This window comes from Trachemys scripta, chromosome 4, assembly GCF_013100865.1.
Source record: "Trachemys scripta elegans isolate TJP31775 chromosome 4, CAS_Tse_1.0, whole genome shotgun sequence".
Taxonomy (NCBI): Eukaryota; Metazoa; Chordata; order Testudines; family Emydidae; genus Trachemys; species Trachemys scripta.
This window is the reverse complement of record NC_048301.1, coordinates 96,590,927-96,609,903: the sequence shown is the minus strand read 5'-3', so window position 1 is coordinate 96,609,903 and position 18,977 is coordinate 96,590,927. Positions and strand designations below refer to the sequence as shown.

General features: G+C 36.9%; 1 protein-coding gene across 9 annotated transcripts in view; it reads right to left on the bottom strand.

The window, feature by feature from the left end:
• The window catches only part of IRAG1 (inositol 1,4,5-triphosphate receptor associated 1), a 132,599-nt gene that overhangs the window by 53,687 nt on the left and 59,935 nt on the right, over nucleotides 1-18,977 (bottom strand). For 7 of the 9 annotated variants that reach the window (XM_034770008.1, XM_034770014.1, XM_034770013.1 and 4 more), the window contains 2 exons: nucleotides 5,116-5,216; nucleotides 2,354-2,424 (listed from right to left, as the gene is read on the bottom strand). In XM_034770008.1, the coding sequence (XP_034625899.1) occupies nucleotides 2,354-2,424; nucleotides 5,116-5,216 (172 nt within the window). The remainder of the gene's footprint in view (nucleotides 1-2,353; nucleotides 2,425-5,115; nucleotides 5,217-18,977) is intronic. The other 2 variants (XM_034770015.1, XM_034770016.1) reach the window with 1 other exon arrangement.

Sequence of the window (18,977 nt, the reverse complement as noted above, 5' to 3'; positions counted from 1 at the left end):
GATGATCTCCTGCGAAACGAAATCACTGGAGGTGAAGGTGCTCATCACCACCTTAAACAGCTGCCTTAACATAAAATTTGGTTTTCTATATACCACCCACCCTTTTATTTATTTCTAAGATTTATTTTCCTTATTTATAAAAATGAGCATGGCACTATCCCTATGTCAGCTAGTACTGTCAGCATTTCTGTTACAAACTATTTTTTGTGAAAGTTTCTGCCTGTAAAATTTTTCAAGCACAAAGTCCCACAAACATCCTTGGCAAAGGAAGTGCATACTTAACTTAAGCACATGAGTAGCTCTATTGGCAGGTTTGCAGATTGGGGCCCAGAGTTTTGCGTGTGCAAATATTTGACCATCTGTAACTGTGATTGTAATTCCAGAAGCTGGTTTTGAAAATTTTATCAATAGGGTCTACAATTGTTCTTCTTCTATTTAAAATCTGGCTTTTCACGTAGCTTCATACTAAATTTTCAAAACCACTTGGTAACTTAGAAACTTAAGTCCCATTTTCAAAAGTGACTTAAGGCATCTAAGAGCCTAAGTCACTTTTGGAACTAAGTGGTAAGTCACTTAGGGTAAAATGTTCAAAAGCACCTAAGAGTCTTGTCAAAAATCCACATCAGTGGGCCTGATCCAAAGTCCATTATGGTAAGTGAAAAGACTCCCATTGACTTCAAGTGCTATGGATCAGGTCCTCAGTTATCTTTTAAAAAGAGTCTAAGGGAACTGACTTCTCACCAAACAATTCTCAGTTTCTTAGTTCAGCATTCTCATTTTCTCACCAAACAATGACATCTCACAGTGCATGCATGACTTGGGTGCCGCTGTAGATCTAGCTAGCATGTAGGTCTAAATATGGTACAGGGTTTTCCAGTCCACTTAGATCTCTAGGCATTTTAAAGTTTAATTTCAGTAGTGCCATAGTTTGCTTGTTTTCTCACATACTTGATTATGTCTGACTTCACATGTCTTGAGCCATCACATACCATATACCATGCTATTTTAAAAACAGCTCCAAATATAGTTTTAGAAAAACAAATCTGCCTAAATAAATTGCTAGGATTTTTATTAATGAAATCATATACTCATCATTTTAATATAATCTATAAAATAAACTGAAAACATCAAACCAGAATCTTGACTTTTAAAGTATAATAAGAAACGAAACATTTCTAATGTATTTCAATATCTAAACTTAATTTTACATGAACCATTTTTCCTATTGTGTAATTGGGTCTGGACTTCTGAAGTTTGTTTTTCTTTCCTTCCTTCTTTAGGTAGTAGCTCATGTCTGTTTATTCCTTTATCTTTTCATACTTTAGTGCAATCATGCCTATAATTCCGTACATTTTGTACTGGCAAAGGAAGGATGTTGTAACTAAAGATGGGACTGCAGTAACAATCCAGATACAGACACACATTGGATGAAATCCTGGTTCTATTGAAGTCAATGGGAGTTTTGCCACTAACTTCAGTAGGACCAGCATTTCATCTCCAAACTTTGGGAAGTTTTCCAAATGCATATACGTATAATAATGGTCAGATTATATCACCTTTATTCCTACTGAGTAATACATTATTCCATAAGTAGCCACACTGAAGTCAATGATACTCTTCATGGAGTAAGGTACTCATTGCGAGGAAGGGCATCAAAATCTTCCCCTAAAGAACGTGCTAATTTTCATTAAATGTTTAAGTAGCTGATACCTTAATTGACATGAATATTTTGACAGATACCGGATCATGAAGTTTTTTTTTTCCTTTTATTTGATATCTGATTCTGCACAAGGAATGAAAAAATAGAACCACTAGAACCATAAGAAGACATATCTCCAACCTTATAAAAAAAGGAGTAAGCTCTATTTTATTTTATTACTGTATTTTGAGGTGCTAGAAGATATGTATTTCCCTAGCTCTGCTCATGTGTGTATTCTGTGTATTATTCAGCACTTGTAAACTCAGGGTGATAATTTATCCTGCTATACTATCAAGTATTTTCTGTGCATACATTATACTCAGTTTTCAGAGTGGTAGCCGTGTTAGTCTGTATCAGCAAAAACAACGAGGAGCCCTTGTGGCACTTTAGAAACTAACACATTTATTTGGGCATAAGCTTTTGTGGGCTAAAACCCACTTCATCAGTGTGTACAGAAGAGGGCATTATACAGTCATTCTAATTTCTGTGGGCCAGATTGTCCACTGATGTATATTGGTGTGCTTCCACTGAGGTCCATAGACTATGCTATTCCAGTGGAGATCTATTTAAATCTTATTTGCACATGTCAAATTTTATTTTTGGGAAAAAACATGAACATTAATTAACATTATTATTAACAGAACTATTTCTTACCAACTGAAGTCAGTGAACTAACAGAAGTCCTAGTGTGTCGGTTAGAATGTCTCAGATGAGGACTATGAGGTCTAGGGAAAAAAACAAAACAAAACATAGCAGTAAGCAACAAGGAAGAAATTAAAATAATGCTTTTATCATATATATTCATTGACACACCAAAGTTTCTACAAAAATAACATGTTTTCTAATTTACTGGTATGCCTTTTGGAAAAACACAATATAAAAATAACTAACTCTCCCTCTCCCCCAAAATCACAATTTGATATCCAATTAACTATTGTCTCAGAATGAAAAGCAAGAAAGAAAAAGAAAGAAAGAAAGAGTATGCTCAAGCTGATAAAGGTTTGTATTAGTTTCTCCATAAAAGTGAATTATGCAAATTTTATGTTTTAGACATTTTAAGTTTTCCAAAATCTGGGAGAAGACAGACAAATATCCTTTTTTCAAAGTTCTGAATTTGCTTCATTGAAAGGTGTTTACATAGCTGTCTGTTTTCACTAAAGCACGATCCAATTAAAAATGAATGAAAAGATTCCCTTTGACTTCAATGGGAGTTGGGTTAGACCCTAAAAAAAGAAAAAGAAAAAAAAAAAAAAGCTTGTTTTGCTGAGATTCCTCTGATACAAGGGAGAAATCAAGGAAGCAGTGTATTGCAAAAATCACTCTCAACTGGTGGAAGTTTTGTCTTTTACTGATAACCTTGAATTTAATAAATGTATCTACTATTTTTCAACAAAAGCTGCACCTTTTAAGTTCAGTGTCATGATCTAAGACTGATGTAAATGTGGTTCATGGCAAGAAATACTTTCCAATGTGTGTAAACTGATAATTTGTTACGATTATTTGTTTTCTCGGAGATAAAAAAATTCAATTATTTTAAACAGATATTAAGCTACATCAGGATGAAGAACTGGGTAGCTCAAAGGACTGATAATAATGGTCCTGATTCAGCAAAGATGTAAACACATACTTAACTTTAATCATATTGCTAATCCTATCCCTGTTCAACAAAGTATTTAAGCATGTGCTTAACTTTAAGATAGTACTTACACATTGAGGTCAATGGGATGTAAGTGCTTGGTTGAATAGTGACGGTATTATTAATGTGTTTAAAGTTTAGCATGAACAAGTGTTGAACTGGGGCCAGAATCTGGAATTTCTCTCTTCCATTTCATTAATTCAAAGAGCTGTTACATAGAGCTATTACCATTTGTTAACTGTTTGATGGCTATTTTAAAATGAACGTGGTCTCACTCAGGTTACCAGCCAACTCAAATTCTTTAAAAGAAAACTCAAATGGTTTTGCCAGTATTCTGAAGATTTCCCACTCTTTGGGAATAAGAACATTTCCTTTATTGCCAACACAAGTTTACTAAATAACGGCTTGCACTGGGGAATCTGCAATGATACAAGCTTTCCCACAATGCATGTGGTAATGAAATGATACAGAATAGTAGTTATTGATGTTGACAGTTATAATGGTGTAAGTTTTAATAATTTATTCAATACTGAAGATACTGTACACAGACTGGAAATAAGAGTGCATCTAACAGGATGTGTCATCAACTACATATGCCAAGAGAAATCATAAGCATTTTCAGCAATGCATGAAAACATAAAATGCAAAATATAAGATTAAATTAAATAAAGTATTTGCAAAGGCTGTTAGTACAAGTTGCAAAGCATTTTTAGTTTACTCGATTTCCTTTGGAAATTACCTTCCATTACAGTTAAGTCGTGTTACTATATTGTTCTTACATACTATAAATAAAACTTCTGCTTAAATTGGTACTTCCTTTTTTTAGTTAATTTATTGGTTTTGAATTCTTTACTAATTTAAGCTTCAGATAAATTGAATGTTCTTGATTTTTCTAAGTACAAAATATTGTGTCGATACATAGTTCTTGCAAAGTAGGTTACAGATTCTATTTAATATGAATGACTGCTAATATATAGAAACTTTTCTGCATGGTACTAGGATATAATAGTCGCAGGCATAATTTAAAACAGCATTCTAATTAGTTGGGTAACAAAAAAGGAGTGGAATAATCAGATTCAAACTATGCATTCTGTACACATTTATTAAGCTACATGAGTATAAGCTAACGAAGAAGGAACAATATATATTAAGGATTTTAACAAAAAAAACATATTTCCATTTTGGGCCAAATTCTCCTCACCTTACATACACCAATATTCACTTGTGGGAGTAAAATCAGCAGGATTTGACCTCATAACTACAATTAATGGACTAGAATGTGGGATTTAGCCATTGAACTGACTAGGGGGTATACTGCCCTATGAGGAGCTCAGGGAAGAATTGTGCCTTCCCCCTTCCCAAGCTGCCCAACTTGTGCTCCACTGGTGGTCACTGATGCAGGGTCAAAGGGCTTGGGATACTGTGCATGGAGTAAAGTGTGTGGAAGGAATAGTCTTTGCACATTTGTTACAGGTTCCTCCATGCACTGCACAAGGGCAGAGGGTTCCAGGACACTCCAATCACATGCCAAACGGACAGAGGCAGCAACCTTTACTCACAAGGTTACATTGGAGTTACTCACATGAGGAAGGCCTGCTTCCATGAATAATAGTTGTTAAACTGGGTCCAAATTATGTGAAAAATCTATTTTCATAGTTGTTTTAATCTCATGTTTGCTCAAAACTTAAATTATGTTAATCTGGAAGATTAGCAAATTTATGTAAACTTCGTGCATGCATTTTGCAGTCCTTATTCATGTCACATGTATTATATGTAGTACCTGTTAACCAGATTTTTATCAATTTCTACATCTGGCGTTACAGCATTCTCTGGAAGAACAATAGAAGGTGTACTGCATGTTGTCCCTTCAATAGTAGCATCCTGAATGGTTTGTGACAAATAAAAATGTAGTTAAACAAAAATTTAAAACACTGAAAACTGATGCTGTATATGGAATATAAAATGTATTTCTCTGTCAATTTACCAGGAGAAAAGATGAACATGGTTCAAGAATATAAGAGTTTAATCTCCTTCAAACACAACAGATAATGAAACCAATCCTTAACTCCAACTATTGAGGAGAAATGATGACTAGCCATTGACATGCAATTTTTCACATAGGGCCTGATGTTAGCAGTCCTTGCACAAAATAAAAATCAGTAAAATGTTGGCTTTTACAAGGATTCTCAGGATCAGTCCCACAGAGGTGCTGAGGCACATTTTGAGTAATCTGTGTCTTCCCCTTGAAGCTCAAGTATAAATCCCATTGAAGTTAATGAGAATGGCATGTAAGAAAAGGAGAAGAATGGATGCTTTAAATGGTGGGTTAAATTTGGTGCAAAACTCCAATTAGCAGCAACAACAGTTTGTTTCAGCATACAGAAACTATTATTTTCATGTTGTTTTATTGCTTGCTTTCTATTTCCCTATCTCACATCAACATGAATTAGAAGTGCTTATTGTAACCAAATATAGTGGGACTTTTCAGATTTTACAACAGCCATATATTTTAATAAATACAATATGTCATTTTTAAAAGTGTACATGGCAGTCTGTGTCAGTTTGCAGTGTTGTTGTAGTGGTATTGGTTCCAGGATATTAGAAAGAGAAGGTGGATCTGTTTTGTTGTTGTTGTTTTTTTTACTGGAAACAAGCTTTTGAGCTTCATAGAACTCTTCTTCAGGTCTGGGAAAGATACACATGGATCTTGAAAGCTATGTTGTGGGGGTCACCATAGCAGTGGAGATATGTTTTGCATTTGTTATGGAGAGGTCTGATGCTATTTGAATTGCTATTTCTGGTCTGTGGGGAACTTGTTCCGATAAAGAGCTTGGCAAGGTTGGGGGTTGTTTGAAGGCCAGAAAAGGGGGTTCAGGAAAAAATTATTTCATAGAGTATGAGTTGTAACTGTTTAATGATAACCCATATGGGTTCCAGTGTGGGGTGATAAGGGTGTAGGAGGCGGGTAGTTTCTATATTGAAGCAGGTTCTCTTGGAGTATTTGGGCGGCCCATTCCATGATGTGATCTACTTCTCTGGTGGAGTGTCTTTGTTTTATGAAGGCGGTTTTAAATGTGTTACGGTGTGTATCCTGGACTTTCTCCTCAGAGCATATTCTGTGGTATCTGAATGCCAGGCTGCAGATAGATTTCTTGGTATGTTTGGGGTGGTTACTGGATCTGTGAAGGTAAGGGTGCTGATCCATGGGTTTCTTGTATATAGTTGTCTGTAGGATTCCATTATTGAAGCTGATCATGTCCAGGAAGTTGATGCTGGTGTGGGAGTGTTCTAAAGAGAGTCTGATGGATGGATAGTTATTGCTGAAGGCCAAGCTCATTATCAGAAGCAAGCTCCCCACAGGCCAGGACACACCTACTCAAAGTGGCACCAGGCGCTGACATAACAAGAGATGCAAAACCTGCAGCCATATCTCCACTGCTACGATGATCAAAACCTCCCACAACAGATCTCTGGATCCTATATATGGCTTCCGCTACATGTGGTGTATCTCCTCCAGTGCACTCTATGCCCCAGTAACAACTATGGGTGACACCAGATAATCACTATGCTCTTGAATTAACTCACACAGAAAAATGTGAAGAGACAAAATGCCATATTCCCCAGGTGTGAACACTTTTCACAAATATCTGATCTCTCAATTCTCATTCTCATTGGATCCCTGCACAATATCTCCTTCAAAAGACAAGCTTTGGAGCTTAAATTCATAATTTTGCTAGACACTGAAAATCATGGTCTTAATAAACACACTGGATTTATATATTATTATAATAATCTGTAACCACTAACCCTATAACTGCAGAGCTGTTTACAGACCACTTCAACTTGAATGATCTTTTAGAATGTGTTAACTAACCACTTATACTAAACAATCTGTTTCACCTTGTATTTAGCTGTGACACTCTGAGTAACCTTCCCAGACTGGAAGAACAGCTCTCTGTAGCTGAAAAGCTTTTCTCTTTCATCAACAGAAATTGGCCCAACAAAAGACATTACCTCACCCACCTTGTCTCTCTAGTAGGTGTCAGTGTTGAAGGTCAAATTTTTAAAGCCTTGTACAATGTGACAGATGTGCACTCACTGCATGTGTATAGTAATCACAACATCCTGCATTTGGGTGTGTAAACTAGCCTTTGTTCATGCAAATCAGGCAATTATACAGCCTCCATTTCTAAATGTACTCTGGACTGAACCTGCAAAAGTGGGTGCACAACCAATCACTTGCAGAAAACAGGTGAGCACTCATTTTTATGAGGGTGCAAAATGAGATGCTCGTTTGTGGCTGCATGAAAATTTTGCCCTAGGGGAAAAAAATCCTTCTTTCAAATCAGCACAGAAATATTTCTGAGACACAGTTTTCATACTAAAATATTTTATAAGGAACTGCCAATAAGTAGAGGTGGTGGCTGCAGTTTTGCAGAAAGTTAGTTAAGGTTATCCATAACTAACAAATAGGAAATCTGTTGATGTTTTATATGGATTTTGGAGGAAAATGAGAAATATATTATAAAGCTTTCTTCTTCTCCACAAAAAAAACAAATTCCTCCACATTCCAGTTAATTCTGTAAAAAAAAAAAAGGTTAGGATAGCAATGTGTGTGTGTGTGTGTGTGTGTGTGTGTTTTTAAACATGAACCTACTAAATTAGTACAGTTAATTTTTTGTTTGATTAAAAAAATGGCATAGGTCTTATATATCAATACCAGAACTGAATCCAGCTGTCCCAACTTGCTGCTTCATTCCCTTTATCAGTTCTTTAACATGTACATAATGACAGCAGTTTCTATGGAATATCTTTTTAAACAAATGAAACAGCACAGTATCTGTCTGCACTGGACATATGTATCTGCTGGATAACATGTACCTGTTATGTGAATTAACAATGGTCATAAGTAAGCTTGAAGGCTGATACACTATTATGATATATAGAGAAAATTCACAAGTCTCTTGGTGCAATATAATTTCCATCTGTTGTCTGCAGATTAAAGAAGACAACATTGCACTGATTTGCATTGTGAAGTTTTCCAAAGGGCCACGTATGCCATTTTTAGAAATGATACTTTAGATACTAGAACTAGGGGTATCAACCCCCCCCCAGTTTACTTAATATCCTATTCCAGCCCCATAATAGATTCAGATCCCACAGAAAGCTTTCATTTTCATACAAATGGATTTTTTTTTTAGAAAATGGGTTTTGATTCTGATGTCCAATGGTTATATTTTAAGGACCCAATTTCCAAAGAAGTTAATCATGCGACTGCACAACTAATATACATGCAAATTGGATAACCGAACTTGCAAATAGCCATAGAAAACAATGGCAGAAATAATAGTGGTCTTAGCAGTGCCCTTCATAAGTTTTTTTACAATTAGAAATGCAGAATACAGCATTAGTTTTATTAAAGAAGGACTACATTCTGTCACCTTTAAGTTATGTTGAATACTACCTTCACAAGTATTTTTTATTGATTTCAACACTTCGTTCCACAAGTCTCTTTCAATTATCTTCAATAGGGGTAATTCCAGTTCCCCCCACCCCAAAAAAAATGAGTAAATGTGTCATTATCTTTATTATATAAAGGTCATATTTACCCTCAATCTTTGTGTAAAATTCCCATTGTTATCTGTTGGAGATCTACTGTGAATCAAGCTAATGCATGATCCTAACACTGTAGCTTTGGTCCAAGGTCAATAATTAAAAATCTAATTGAGTCATCCTGGTACTATGATTTTGACACTTCTTTCTAGAAAAATATGGTAAGAACTGTTAGAGGAACCAATACCCACAACTTTTAGCAACTGTAAATTTCTATTGTCTCTGCCCATGACCTATACTGGAGAGCTGGGAGTAATGCCAAAAGTTGAGAAGTGGATACTGGAGTTTTGGAGGCCATTTCCTGTGTATGATCTACTGATGATGATATTACTAGAAAAAGTGCAAAGAATATATTTGGAATTAAGACCTGTGGATTTCCCATACATAGTCAAAAAGATTATGCCCTTTACCCATACATTAGCTTGTCAGCCAAACATCATCTATATACTGTTAGATGGTTATGTATTTCTGAAGTTCTTTTTTCTTGATAGAGGACAATTGAAAGACTTATTATGTTCAATATTAAGGAGGAAGATTGCTTCAAATTAGCAAAAATTGTATCATTTAAAAATGCAAATGAATCAGTTACATATGGAAAAGAATGATGCTAGAAGAAATATTCAATGTAAACATATGCACATACAAGTAGAGTCAAATACAGATGGAGGATAAGCATAGTAACTCAGAGCATAGGGATGAGCATAAAAAACCACATTCATTCTAATTACAACTCTTTAGACAATCCACTTAACATCTGACTCAGTTTCTCCATCTGGGAAATTCAGGTATTACTTTCCTCCCTAATTGGGAAGTTACAAAGATTAATTCATGTTGTAAAATGCTTTGAAATTAAAAATTCATTATGTAAATGCTAAGTAGTATTATATTCTATGCAAATATAAAGAGAAAAAAGGAAGAATTTACTGCACATTTTAAGTATTTTCATAAACACATGGATTATTGTTACTCCTGACACTAATCAAGTAAATAAGTTTGAAAAGCCTCAATTCACAGAAAACTATACTGATAAAAGAGAGTGTAGGCTCATTTTGAAAGATTTATTTGTATTTTAGGAAAAAATGAATGGAACACACCGCTCTGCAATACTGTTAGTATTTCTGGCTGGAGTTAAAGTTGCCCACAAGTGAATGGCACTTTCTTCCCTGTATTCTGAAGGAACAAATCTACCAGAGCAACAGAATAACTTGCTGTATCTCCACTTTTCAGTAGAAACAATTAGGAGATTAATTTGGAGGACTTCTACCAAGAAGATACTGACAAGGATTAAGCGGAGAAAGCATTTGCCATAAATTACCACCCTAATGATTCTTAATTTAAAGAGTTAAGAACCACGACAATTCTAATGAAATACTTTATGAACTAATTAAAATAGGATTTCTATAGCATAGTTACAATACAACACAGCTATATAATACGTAAGTTTTTTGAGGGCCAAATTTCTCCTCAATTACACCCCAATAATTGAAAGCCTGACCCAAAGAAGACTTACTATTGACATCAATGAGCAATGGATTCAGCAGAATTTGGCTCTCAATACTTCTGAATGCTTCTAAAACAATGTTATGTGGTATACATGGCAGAGATTCACATGTGCTTTTCCATTCTGTAAATTCAAATCGGCTCTGAGTGAAATGTTGTATTTGTTCCAACTGTGCTCAGTGAAGTAATCTTGATTTATAACAAAGACATATGACTAATCAGAAGATAGGTTTAAATCTGTAAAATTTAGGGTTAAAATATTAGAACTACTTCATCAGCGTCTACTCAAAATACATAGATTAATGAAAGTCCTCCTGACAAAACTGATTTGTGTATTTAGAAGATGTGGTATTCAGTTTCACGGAGCTGAAATCCACACGCCAAAAGTAGGAGTAATGTCAAAATAAAACAAAAAAGTTTCTGACATTCAGGCTACAAAATGACTACTTCTTCATTTGAAACAATTAAAAATAATTTTAAAAAGACTATTTTGATACCTTTCATTCAATCATTTCTCCACTTGAGGTTATCTTAAAAATGCAATGTAGTAATTATAGTCATTACAAACATTTTTATCCAGTGAACACGTATACAACTAACATGGACTAAAATATACTCTGATCTCAGCAATTCTCAAGTTGCTTGCCATTAAGTACGCCACTTATCAATTTTTTATGAATACATTTTCCTCAAGGGCCACATTTTGTTCTTGTTGAATACATGTATTCATCTGATAAATTCAAAGGCATTGACAATAGCTTCAAAATGGTATAAAACTAAAATACATGGCATTATTGCAAGTGAACCTATAAAACCCTCCCTCCCAAATAACGTCTGATTAAAATCAAGATGACAAATGTAAATTGATAAAATAAATTTTGGCTAAGGCTAAGTCTTCCATTTTAAATTCCAAGTAATTACGTAAAAACAGGTACCAAATTTCTGACTTGCTGGTAAACAGGAGTTTACCTGCACTTAAAAAAAAAAAAAAGGAAATTTACACAGCTCCTCACCTCCATGACCATAACTCTCATTTAGATGTCACATCCAGGACATTCCATGTTGGTGATTATAGGGGAGTGAGAATTAAGAAATATAAAAACATGCTTAAGAAATTTATGTGCAGATTTAAACTTAAAGAAATATATTACTCGAATATTTGCAAAAATAAATGACAAAACCTAGAAACCCTAATTATTGTAATATGAGACTGTAAAGGCAATGCTGATGTTGCTTTGAAACTATTATGATCAGATATTACAGAACCCTGTTTATTAACATTTGTGAAAGAGCTGTCTTCCTGCCCTGTTTACTGAATGAATAGCACATGCCCATAACAATCAGTTTTCGGGTCTGATTCTAATTACGTGGATGTCAATGACAAAACTACCATTGACTTCAGTGTGAGCAGGATCAGGCCTCCTACACCTTAGTGATCTTTATAAAGCTGGTAAAAACAAAGGGTAAAACCTTTTGGACTATGTCAGGATTGCAACCAGGGGTGGCTCCAGGCACCAGCGCAGCAAGCGCGTGCCTGGGGCGGCAAGCCGCGGGAGGCGGCCTGCCGGTCGCTGTGAGGGCGGCAGTCAGGTGGCCTTCGGTGGTGTGCCTGCGGGAAGTCTGCCGGTCCTGCGGTTTCGGCGGCAATTCAGCGGTTGGTATGCCAAAGCCACGGGACTGGCAGATTACCTGCAGAAACGCCGCCGAATCCTCAAGACCGCGGACCTCCCGCAGGTATGCAGCAGAAGGCCGCCTGACTGCCGTGCTTGGGGTGGCAAAAAACATAGAGCCGCCCCTGATTGCAACTGAGATTTTTAAAAACAGGTGACTATAATTAGGTGCCTAAATCGATATTTAGGAACTGAAATAAGAGGCTTGTTTTTTCAAAAATCATTGAATTCAAGATTAGGTCAGATTAAAGTAACCTAATCTAGGTCATCATATATATTCTTCAGTATAATTCAGACAGCACACCCTTTAAGGTGGTGCAAAGCTCATGCCCTACCCCGTGCGATACATGGTTGAATGTATGGGAAGGAGTCACAGAGCCCTTTGTCACAGAGCCAAATACTATTAATCAAGAGCAGTCTTTGTACTCAAATGAGCAACTGTGGCTGTACCCTGTTGGGTCTTGCCAAAATATTCAGGGTCCAGCTGACTGCCATATTTGGAGATGGGAAGGAATTTTCCCCTGAGTCAGATTGGCAGAGACCCTAGGGGTATTTTGCCTTCCTCTGCAGCATGGGGCACTGGTCACTTTCAGGTTGAAACTATTGTAAATGGTGGATTCTCTGTAACTTGAAGTTTTTAAATCATGATTGAGGATGTTACATAACCTCTGGCTGAGTTACTGTCTATTACAGGAGAGGGTGAGTGAGGTTCTGTGGCCTGTAATGTCAGGTGGTCAGTCTAGATGATCATGATGGTCCCTTCTGGCCGTAAAGTCTATGAATCTTTGAATGATTAAAATGGGAAGCTCCTCATGCCCCGTCCCTTATGCACCTGCACAAGGAATGGCTACAATTCAGACATTAGACAATAATACTCAGTATTCTAATGCATTTTAACAGTATAGACAAAATGGCATTTCAAACAAAACTGCCTCAGAAAGGACTTATGTGCTGTGACTAATTTGAAGCACATGATATGAATTCTCTTCTCCTTCCTTTAAGCTAGAAAACTCACCTACTATTTAAAATTAAATAAAAATAAAGCTGAGTAACTCAAACACATGATGTACTATGAGAGATAAAAAAAAACAGTAAAATCCCAGATCAAACTTAGCAAAATAATCTTTCTAACCAGCCTCAAACTAAGAAACTGTACAGTACGCTAACTGCCCTTTTTCCATGTTCTCCGATTCACAGCTCTCTTTATGATGTGCCCCACCTATCCTCTTTCTCAGGAAGTTTAAACAGAAACAATAATATTAGCAGATTATTTCTGAAACAAAATGAACTTCATCCAGTGTGTGTTCTAGAGATCTTGTCACACACTATACATAAACATTTGTTTTCAAGTTCAAACGCTGTTTCATTTTTATTGTTTCAGTAATTTTACATTGCCTATCCGTGTACAATCCAAATCTAGGCAAGAAGAATAGAACTAATTTAAAATGCAGTTTGAGAACCATAAAAATATTTGTATATTTAAATGTCAGAAAGGAAACGTCATTTATAACTGTGATAAAATACATAGTACCATATGTGATATGCATAACTGCAAATTTGCTAAAATGACACCAATTTGTTTCTAACTCCAAGTTCAACATAAGAATGGCCACAAACCAGTGGCCCATCTAGCCCAGAATCCCATCTTCTGGCATTGGCCAGTGTCAGATCTTCAAACAGATAAATAGAACAGAGCAATTATCCAGTGATCAATCCCCTACTGTTCAGTCCTGCTTCTTGCAATTAGAGACGTAGGGACACCCAGATGTTGATTTAGTTGGGGATTGGTCCTGCTTTGAGTAGGGGATTGGACAAGATGACCTCCTGAGGTCCCTTCCAACCCTGATATTCTATGATTCCATTTTTACTAATACGTGCTTCCATTTTAAGCATCTTTTCTTAAAACACACATCTTTGCGAATACTCATTGAAGGACCTATCCTCCATGAATATATCTAAGCTGGGCCCAGGTGGGGAGCGGAAGGATTGGGACCAGCCATTTCTCACACAAGCTGCTCCGGGTTGCTGCTCTGTGCAGTGTAGTGGCTATCAGAGAGAGTGGCAAGGGAGGTGGTGGTGGCAGTTGGCCACCCCCTACCCAGGCCCAACTGCTGGAGATGGCCTGAGTGAGCCAGATTCCCCCCTCCCACCCGGCAAGTTTCCGGCTCGCTCGGCCCCTGTCCCCAGCAGACAGGCCCGGGAATGAGAGAGGTGTGGCCTGCCACCACCACCACCACCTCCCCAGCCAGGCTACCTCTCTTTTAGATTATGCCTGACCCCAGTATGGGGAGGCATAAATCGTCTATGACAAAAATTGCATGTAGTATTCTAGAGGCGATGGACCATGGATTTATATAGTGGCATTATGATATTTTCTGTCTTATTATCTATCCCTTTCCTAATGTTTCCTAACATTGTTAGCTTTTTCGACTGCTGCTGCACATTGAGCCGAGGTTTTTACTGCACTAGCCACTATGACTCCAAGATATCTTTCTTGAGTGGTAACAGGCAATTTAGATGCCATCATTTTGTATGTAGTGTTGGGATAATTTTTTCCATGGTGCATTACTTTGCACTTATCAACACTGAATTTCATCTGCCATTTTCTTGCCCAGTCACCCAGGTTAATGAGATCCCTTTGTAACTCTTTGCAGTCAGCTTTGGATTTAACTATCTTGAGTAATTTAGTATTGTCTGCAAACTTTGCCACCTCAATTTTTACCCCCTTTTCCAGATAATTTATGAATAAGTTGAATAGCACTGGTCCTAGGACAGAGCCTTGGGGGCTCTGCTATTTACTTGTGATAACTAATTTAATTAAACTAAGAAACCAATCCTACATTCTCTATCTGTGGAAGTCAATTTTTGCATTGACAACCCAATATTTACATTATCTATCTTTTACATTAGAGTTTGATCCTGCAATACTGGGACATACTGAAAACTCATTGATATCAATGGGAGTTTTGAGTACATGCGAAATGGAGGACAATACAGGTACCTAGATAACAAATATTTAGTTTAGTTGACCAGATTATCCTTAAAATAAAACCATTGAGTAAATCTTATTTTAGTTAAATGGATTCTTGTTTTAAGTAACTAATGTAATACAAGGATTGACCATTGTTATCATAGAATGTTCTGACAACTAAAATGTTCTTTTTCCTTTCCTGCTTAGGCCCCAATTCCACAAGGTATTTAAGCATGTAGCTAACTTTAAGCATATGCTTAAATTCATTCCTATTCAGCAAAGCACTTAGTCACATGCTTAACTTAACTTTGATTTAAGGGGCTTAAGCTCATGTTTAAGCATGTACTTAAGTGATTTGCTGAATTGGGGGCATAGAGAGGGCAGTAGAGTACTGAGATTCACAGTTGTAGCTCTCTTGACAGGAGAGCAAGACAGAATAAAAATGAGAGGCTTTTTTTCCCTTTCAAAATAAAGCAGATAATATCCAACAATTTAAAAGAAAATCAATGTCTGATACAAATTGGAATAACAAACAGTCAAAGGAGCAATATCAAGATTTGGATGATGGAATAAAGTAAATGGTCTGAAAGAAAAGTTAAAAATATAATGGGATGATATGTTATCAGAACTCAGGAGAGCCAGTAAAATCAGATTATAGTTGAAGAAGAGAAGGGTTGAAGATGATAAAGGGACTCTCTATACTAAAAAGAGGGAAAGGGAGAGCAAATTACACACAGTTTCAAAAATCTACTATCACATATCCCCAGATAATTCCTTAGTCTCTAGCTTCTTAATGCAACTGTAGGAAACTATTCAACTTATTTTTTTAATTCTAAAACCCTATGATCAACAGATTCTGGTTGTTATTGCAGGTCAGTTCATTCTAAGAAAGTGAATTTATAAAGGGACTCAACATCAAAGTCAGAAAAAGGGATACGATTTGTGTCCTGAGCAATCATTCTGTATAAACCATTTCAGTGCTGAACAAATGGTCTTGTCAAAATAAAATAAATACATAAATACATAAATAAATCTGTTTAATGTTCTATGGGGGCAGGACACATACAAGACCTATCCTGCACTCCCTATTCAGGCAACATTCCTATTCATTGTCAGGGGTTAGACTGCATCAGAATAGGAGGGAGTGCTCACGCTCACCAATTTTGGTGTCTGTTATTATAAATCTCAATGTGACATCATGCTGTGGAGACAGGCTGCAGCAGGAGGAAGAGAGCACGGAGAAGAGAGAAGAGAAGAGGAGAAATGTATCTGTAAGGCGTACATATCCACAAGCAGACCCTTAGCCAACCAAGCAACAGTGTGCATGCGTGTGGGCAGTGTGTGGAGCTGGGTAGGTGCACATCCCTAATATTTGCCCATCCTTTTTCCTAAAAACACTGAGTGGGATTTTCAAAAGCCTTCAGCGTTGGCCTAACTCCTTTCCCACTAAAGTCAATGGGAGCAGAGTTAGGCCAGTGCTGAGTGCTTTTGAAAATCCTACCCAATATTGTTGTTTTGACTTGGGCAAGTTGGAGAATCTGTATTGATGTAAAAATAAATTAAAAACTCGGACCCAAGGTTTCTTCCTTAAATTTTGGAAAACCCAATGCAATTTTCTGCAGTTTAAATATCTTCTTAAAAATTCCTAGAAAGAGGTTCAGCATAAGGGAAGCTGGTAGGATTGAGTTTACCTCCTTAAGAGAATGAGGGCTTGCTAGAGGACAAATATTACTATCTGAAAAGAGGAAGGGTAGGAAGACTTCAAGTTGGGACATCTCTTCTCCCAGCAGATACCAGGAGCGGCGCCAGGATTTTTGCCGCCCTAGGCAGCAGCGCTCCTCCTCAGAGCATTCGGCGGAAGGACCCCCGCCGCCGAATTGCTGCCGAGGACAGCAAAATGCCGCCCCCCAAATCCTGCCGCCCTAGATAACCGCCTAGTGTCACCTAGTGGAAGCGCCGGCCCTGGCAGGTACTATTACTGCTCTGTTTAGTAGCAGGAAAGGATCAGAGCCCCAGAAATTCCTCAATCAGTCACTAGCTTCTTCGACTTTAGATTCCCCTGCTGGGCAAGTCCTCATTTCACCAATCTGAAAGGGAGCTGTGTTCCTCCTTACTTAAAACCCTGCTTCTATTGACTTCAGTGGGAATGTTTCCAGCTAGTGAAAAACAGAACTACTTTATTTATCATTATTTTAAGCTAATACCTAGATTATGCTGTAGGACTCAGGCTGTAGTACGGCCCACTGGTGGTGACAGGCACATACATGTTCAACTCCTAGCCCAGACATTTGCCGGTTGTAATCCTTGTTCCAAACACTTAGATAGGATTAAAAGTAGCTTGTTGCTTAAATTCCTTCTTCTGTTTTCTTACCCCTTAAATGACATTCCTCAGAAAAGCAAGTGTTTTGCCTGGTAAACAAAGATTCATAATCAGTCATTTACTGTAGTTTATTTTAAACTTGTTTTTAGAACAGGAGGCTATACTGTTATATCCATCCAGATTAACAAGATTTAGGCCAAGAGGTTTGTGTTTCTCATACTAGTCCTCTTCTGGTGTGCTGTGCCTAGCAAGCTCACAACGAGTATCTAATACACTCAAATACAATTTGCACATGACAGATAAAAGTAATCTGCTTGACCTACTGTATGTTCCCAAATAATCGTTTGCTAAACTTGAATCTAACTGGGGTGTTTATCTTAAACCAGGAAACTAACCCTCAGCAAAATGTGCAATTTTGACGGAATGCATGACAAATCAATGCAGGGTTCATTGCTGACAATATTTTCCTATGATGTTAAAAGAAAAGAAGCGGATGTTTTTATCCAAAGTGTAGAATACAGTGTCCTAGCTCCAGTGACAATGATAAATTTTAACTGAAAACATGCCAGAATATAAATCCTCTCTACATTTTCACCAGGTTGCATAAAACAGGATAACCTGGCTGGGCTGTGATTCTTTAATTGTTATATGTAATGATGTTGTTTTGTTCAGCTAGACATTCATACTTATCTCAGGAAAGAATAGGCCTTTTTATTTAAAAAAAATTGGTTGAGAAATTAAAAAAAAAATCTTTAAAAGAACATACAAATTATTTGAAGGCCAAACTGTATTTTATTGGTTATTTTATTTATCTAAAATTACAAAATTGCATGTAGACTTCTATGTAGACTACTCATCTGGACTTTATGTAATTTTGGTACATGTTCAGATACCATTGTGATGAGTGAAGTGCTGATAGATACTGTAGACAGAATAGATTTCCATCATGCATCAACAAGATAACATCTTCAGAAACAAGCTCCGTAGCTCTGAGGGCAACAATGCTTCTAGTTTTAGCTTAAAGCATCTACAAGACTCAGTTCTTTCCTCAGATGTTAAGTTATTGTATATTATACTGCAATTTAGTTCTGAAAACGCAAAGAAATTACTCCAAATCCTTGTTACAATAAAACAGACGGTATGTGTATGTTTTCATAATTCTTTTTTATTCATGGTCTCTGAAGAACATGACATTTTTGGGCAGCTTTGGAATAAATAGCACAGAATGTTATAATAAGTAAGTAATATAAGTTTCCAAAACAAACTGAGGGTACTATTCTTGAAAAAGTAGAGCTCTCATCCCTCATGTATATAAGTCATTTGATGTAATGGAAGAACCCTAAGTATACAAATACTGATCAACAGGGTCAGACCAATGGTTCAGCTAGCTCAATCTCCTGTCTTCTGACAGTGATTGGTGTCAAATACTTCAGAGGGAATGAACAGAAGAGGGCAATCTATCTAGTGATCCATCCCCAGTCATCCAGCCCCAGCTTAGGGATACCCAGAGCATGGGGTTGCATCCCTGACCATCTTGGCTAATAGCCACTGATGGACCTATCCTCCAA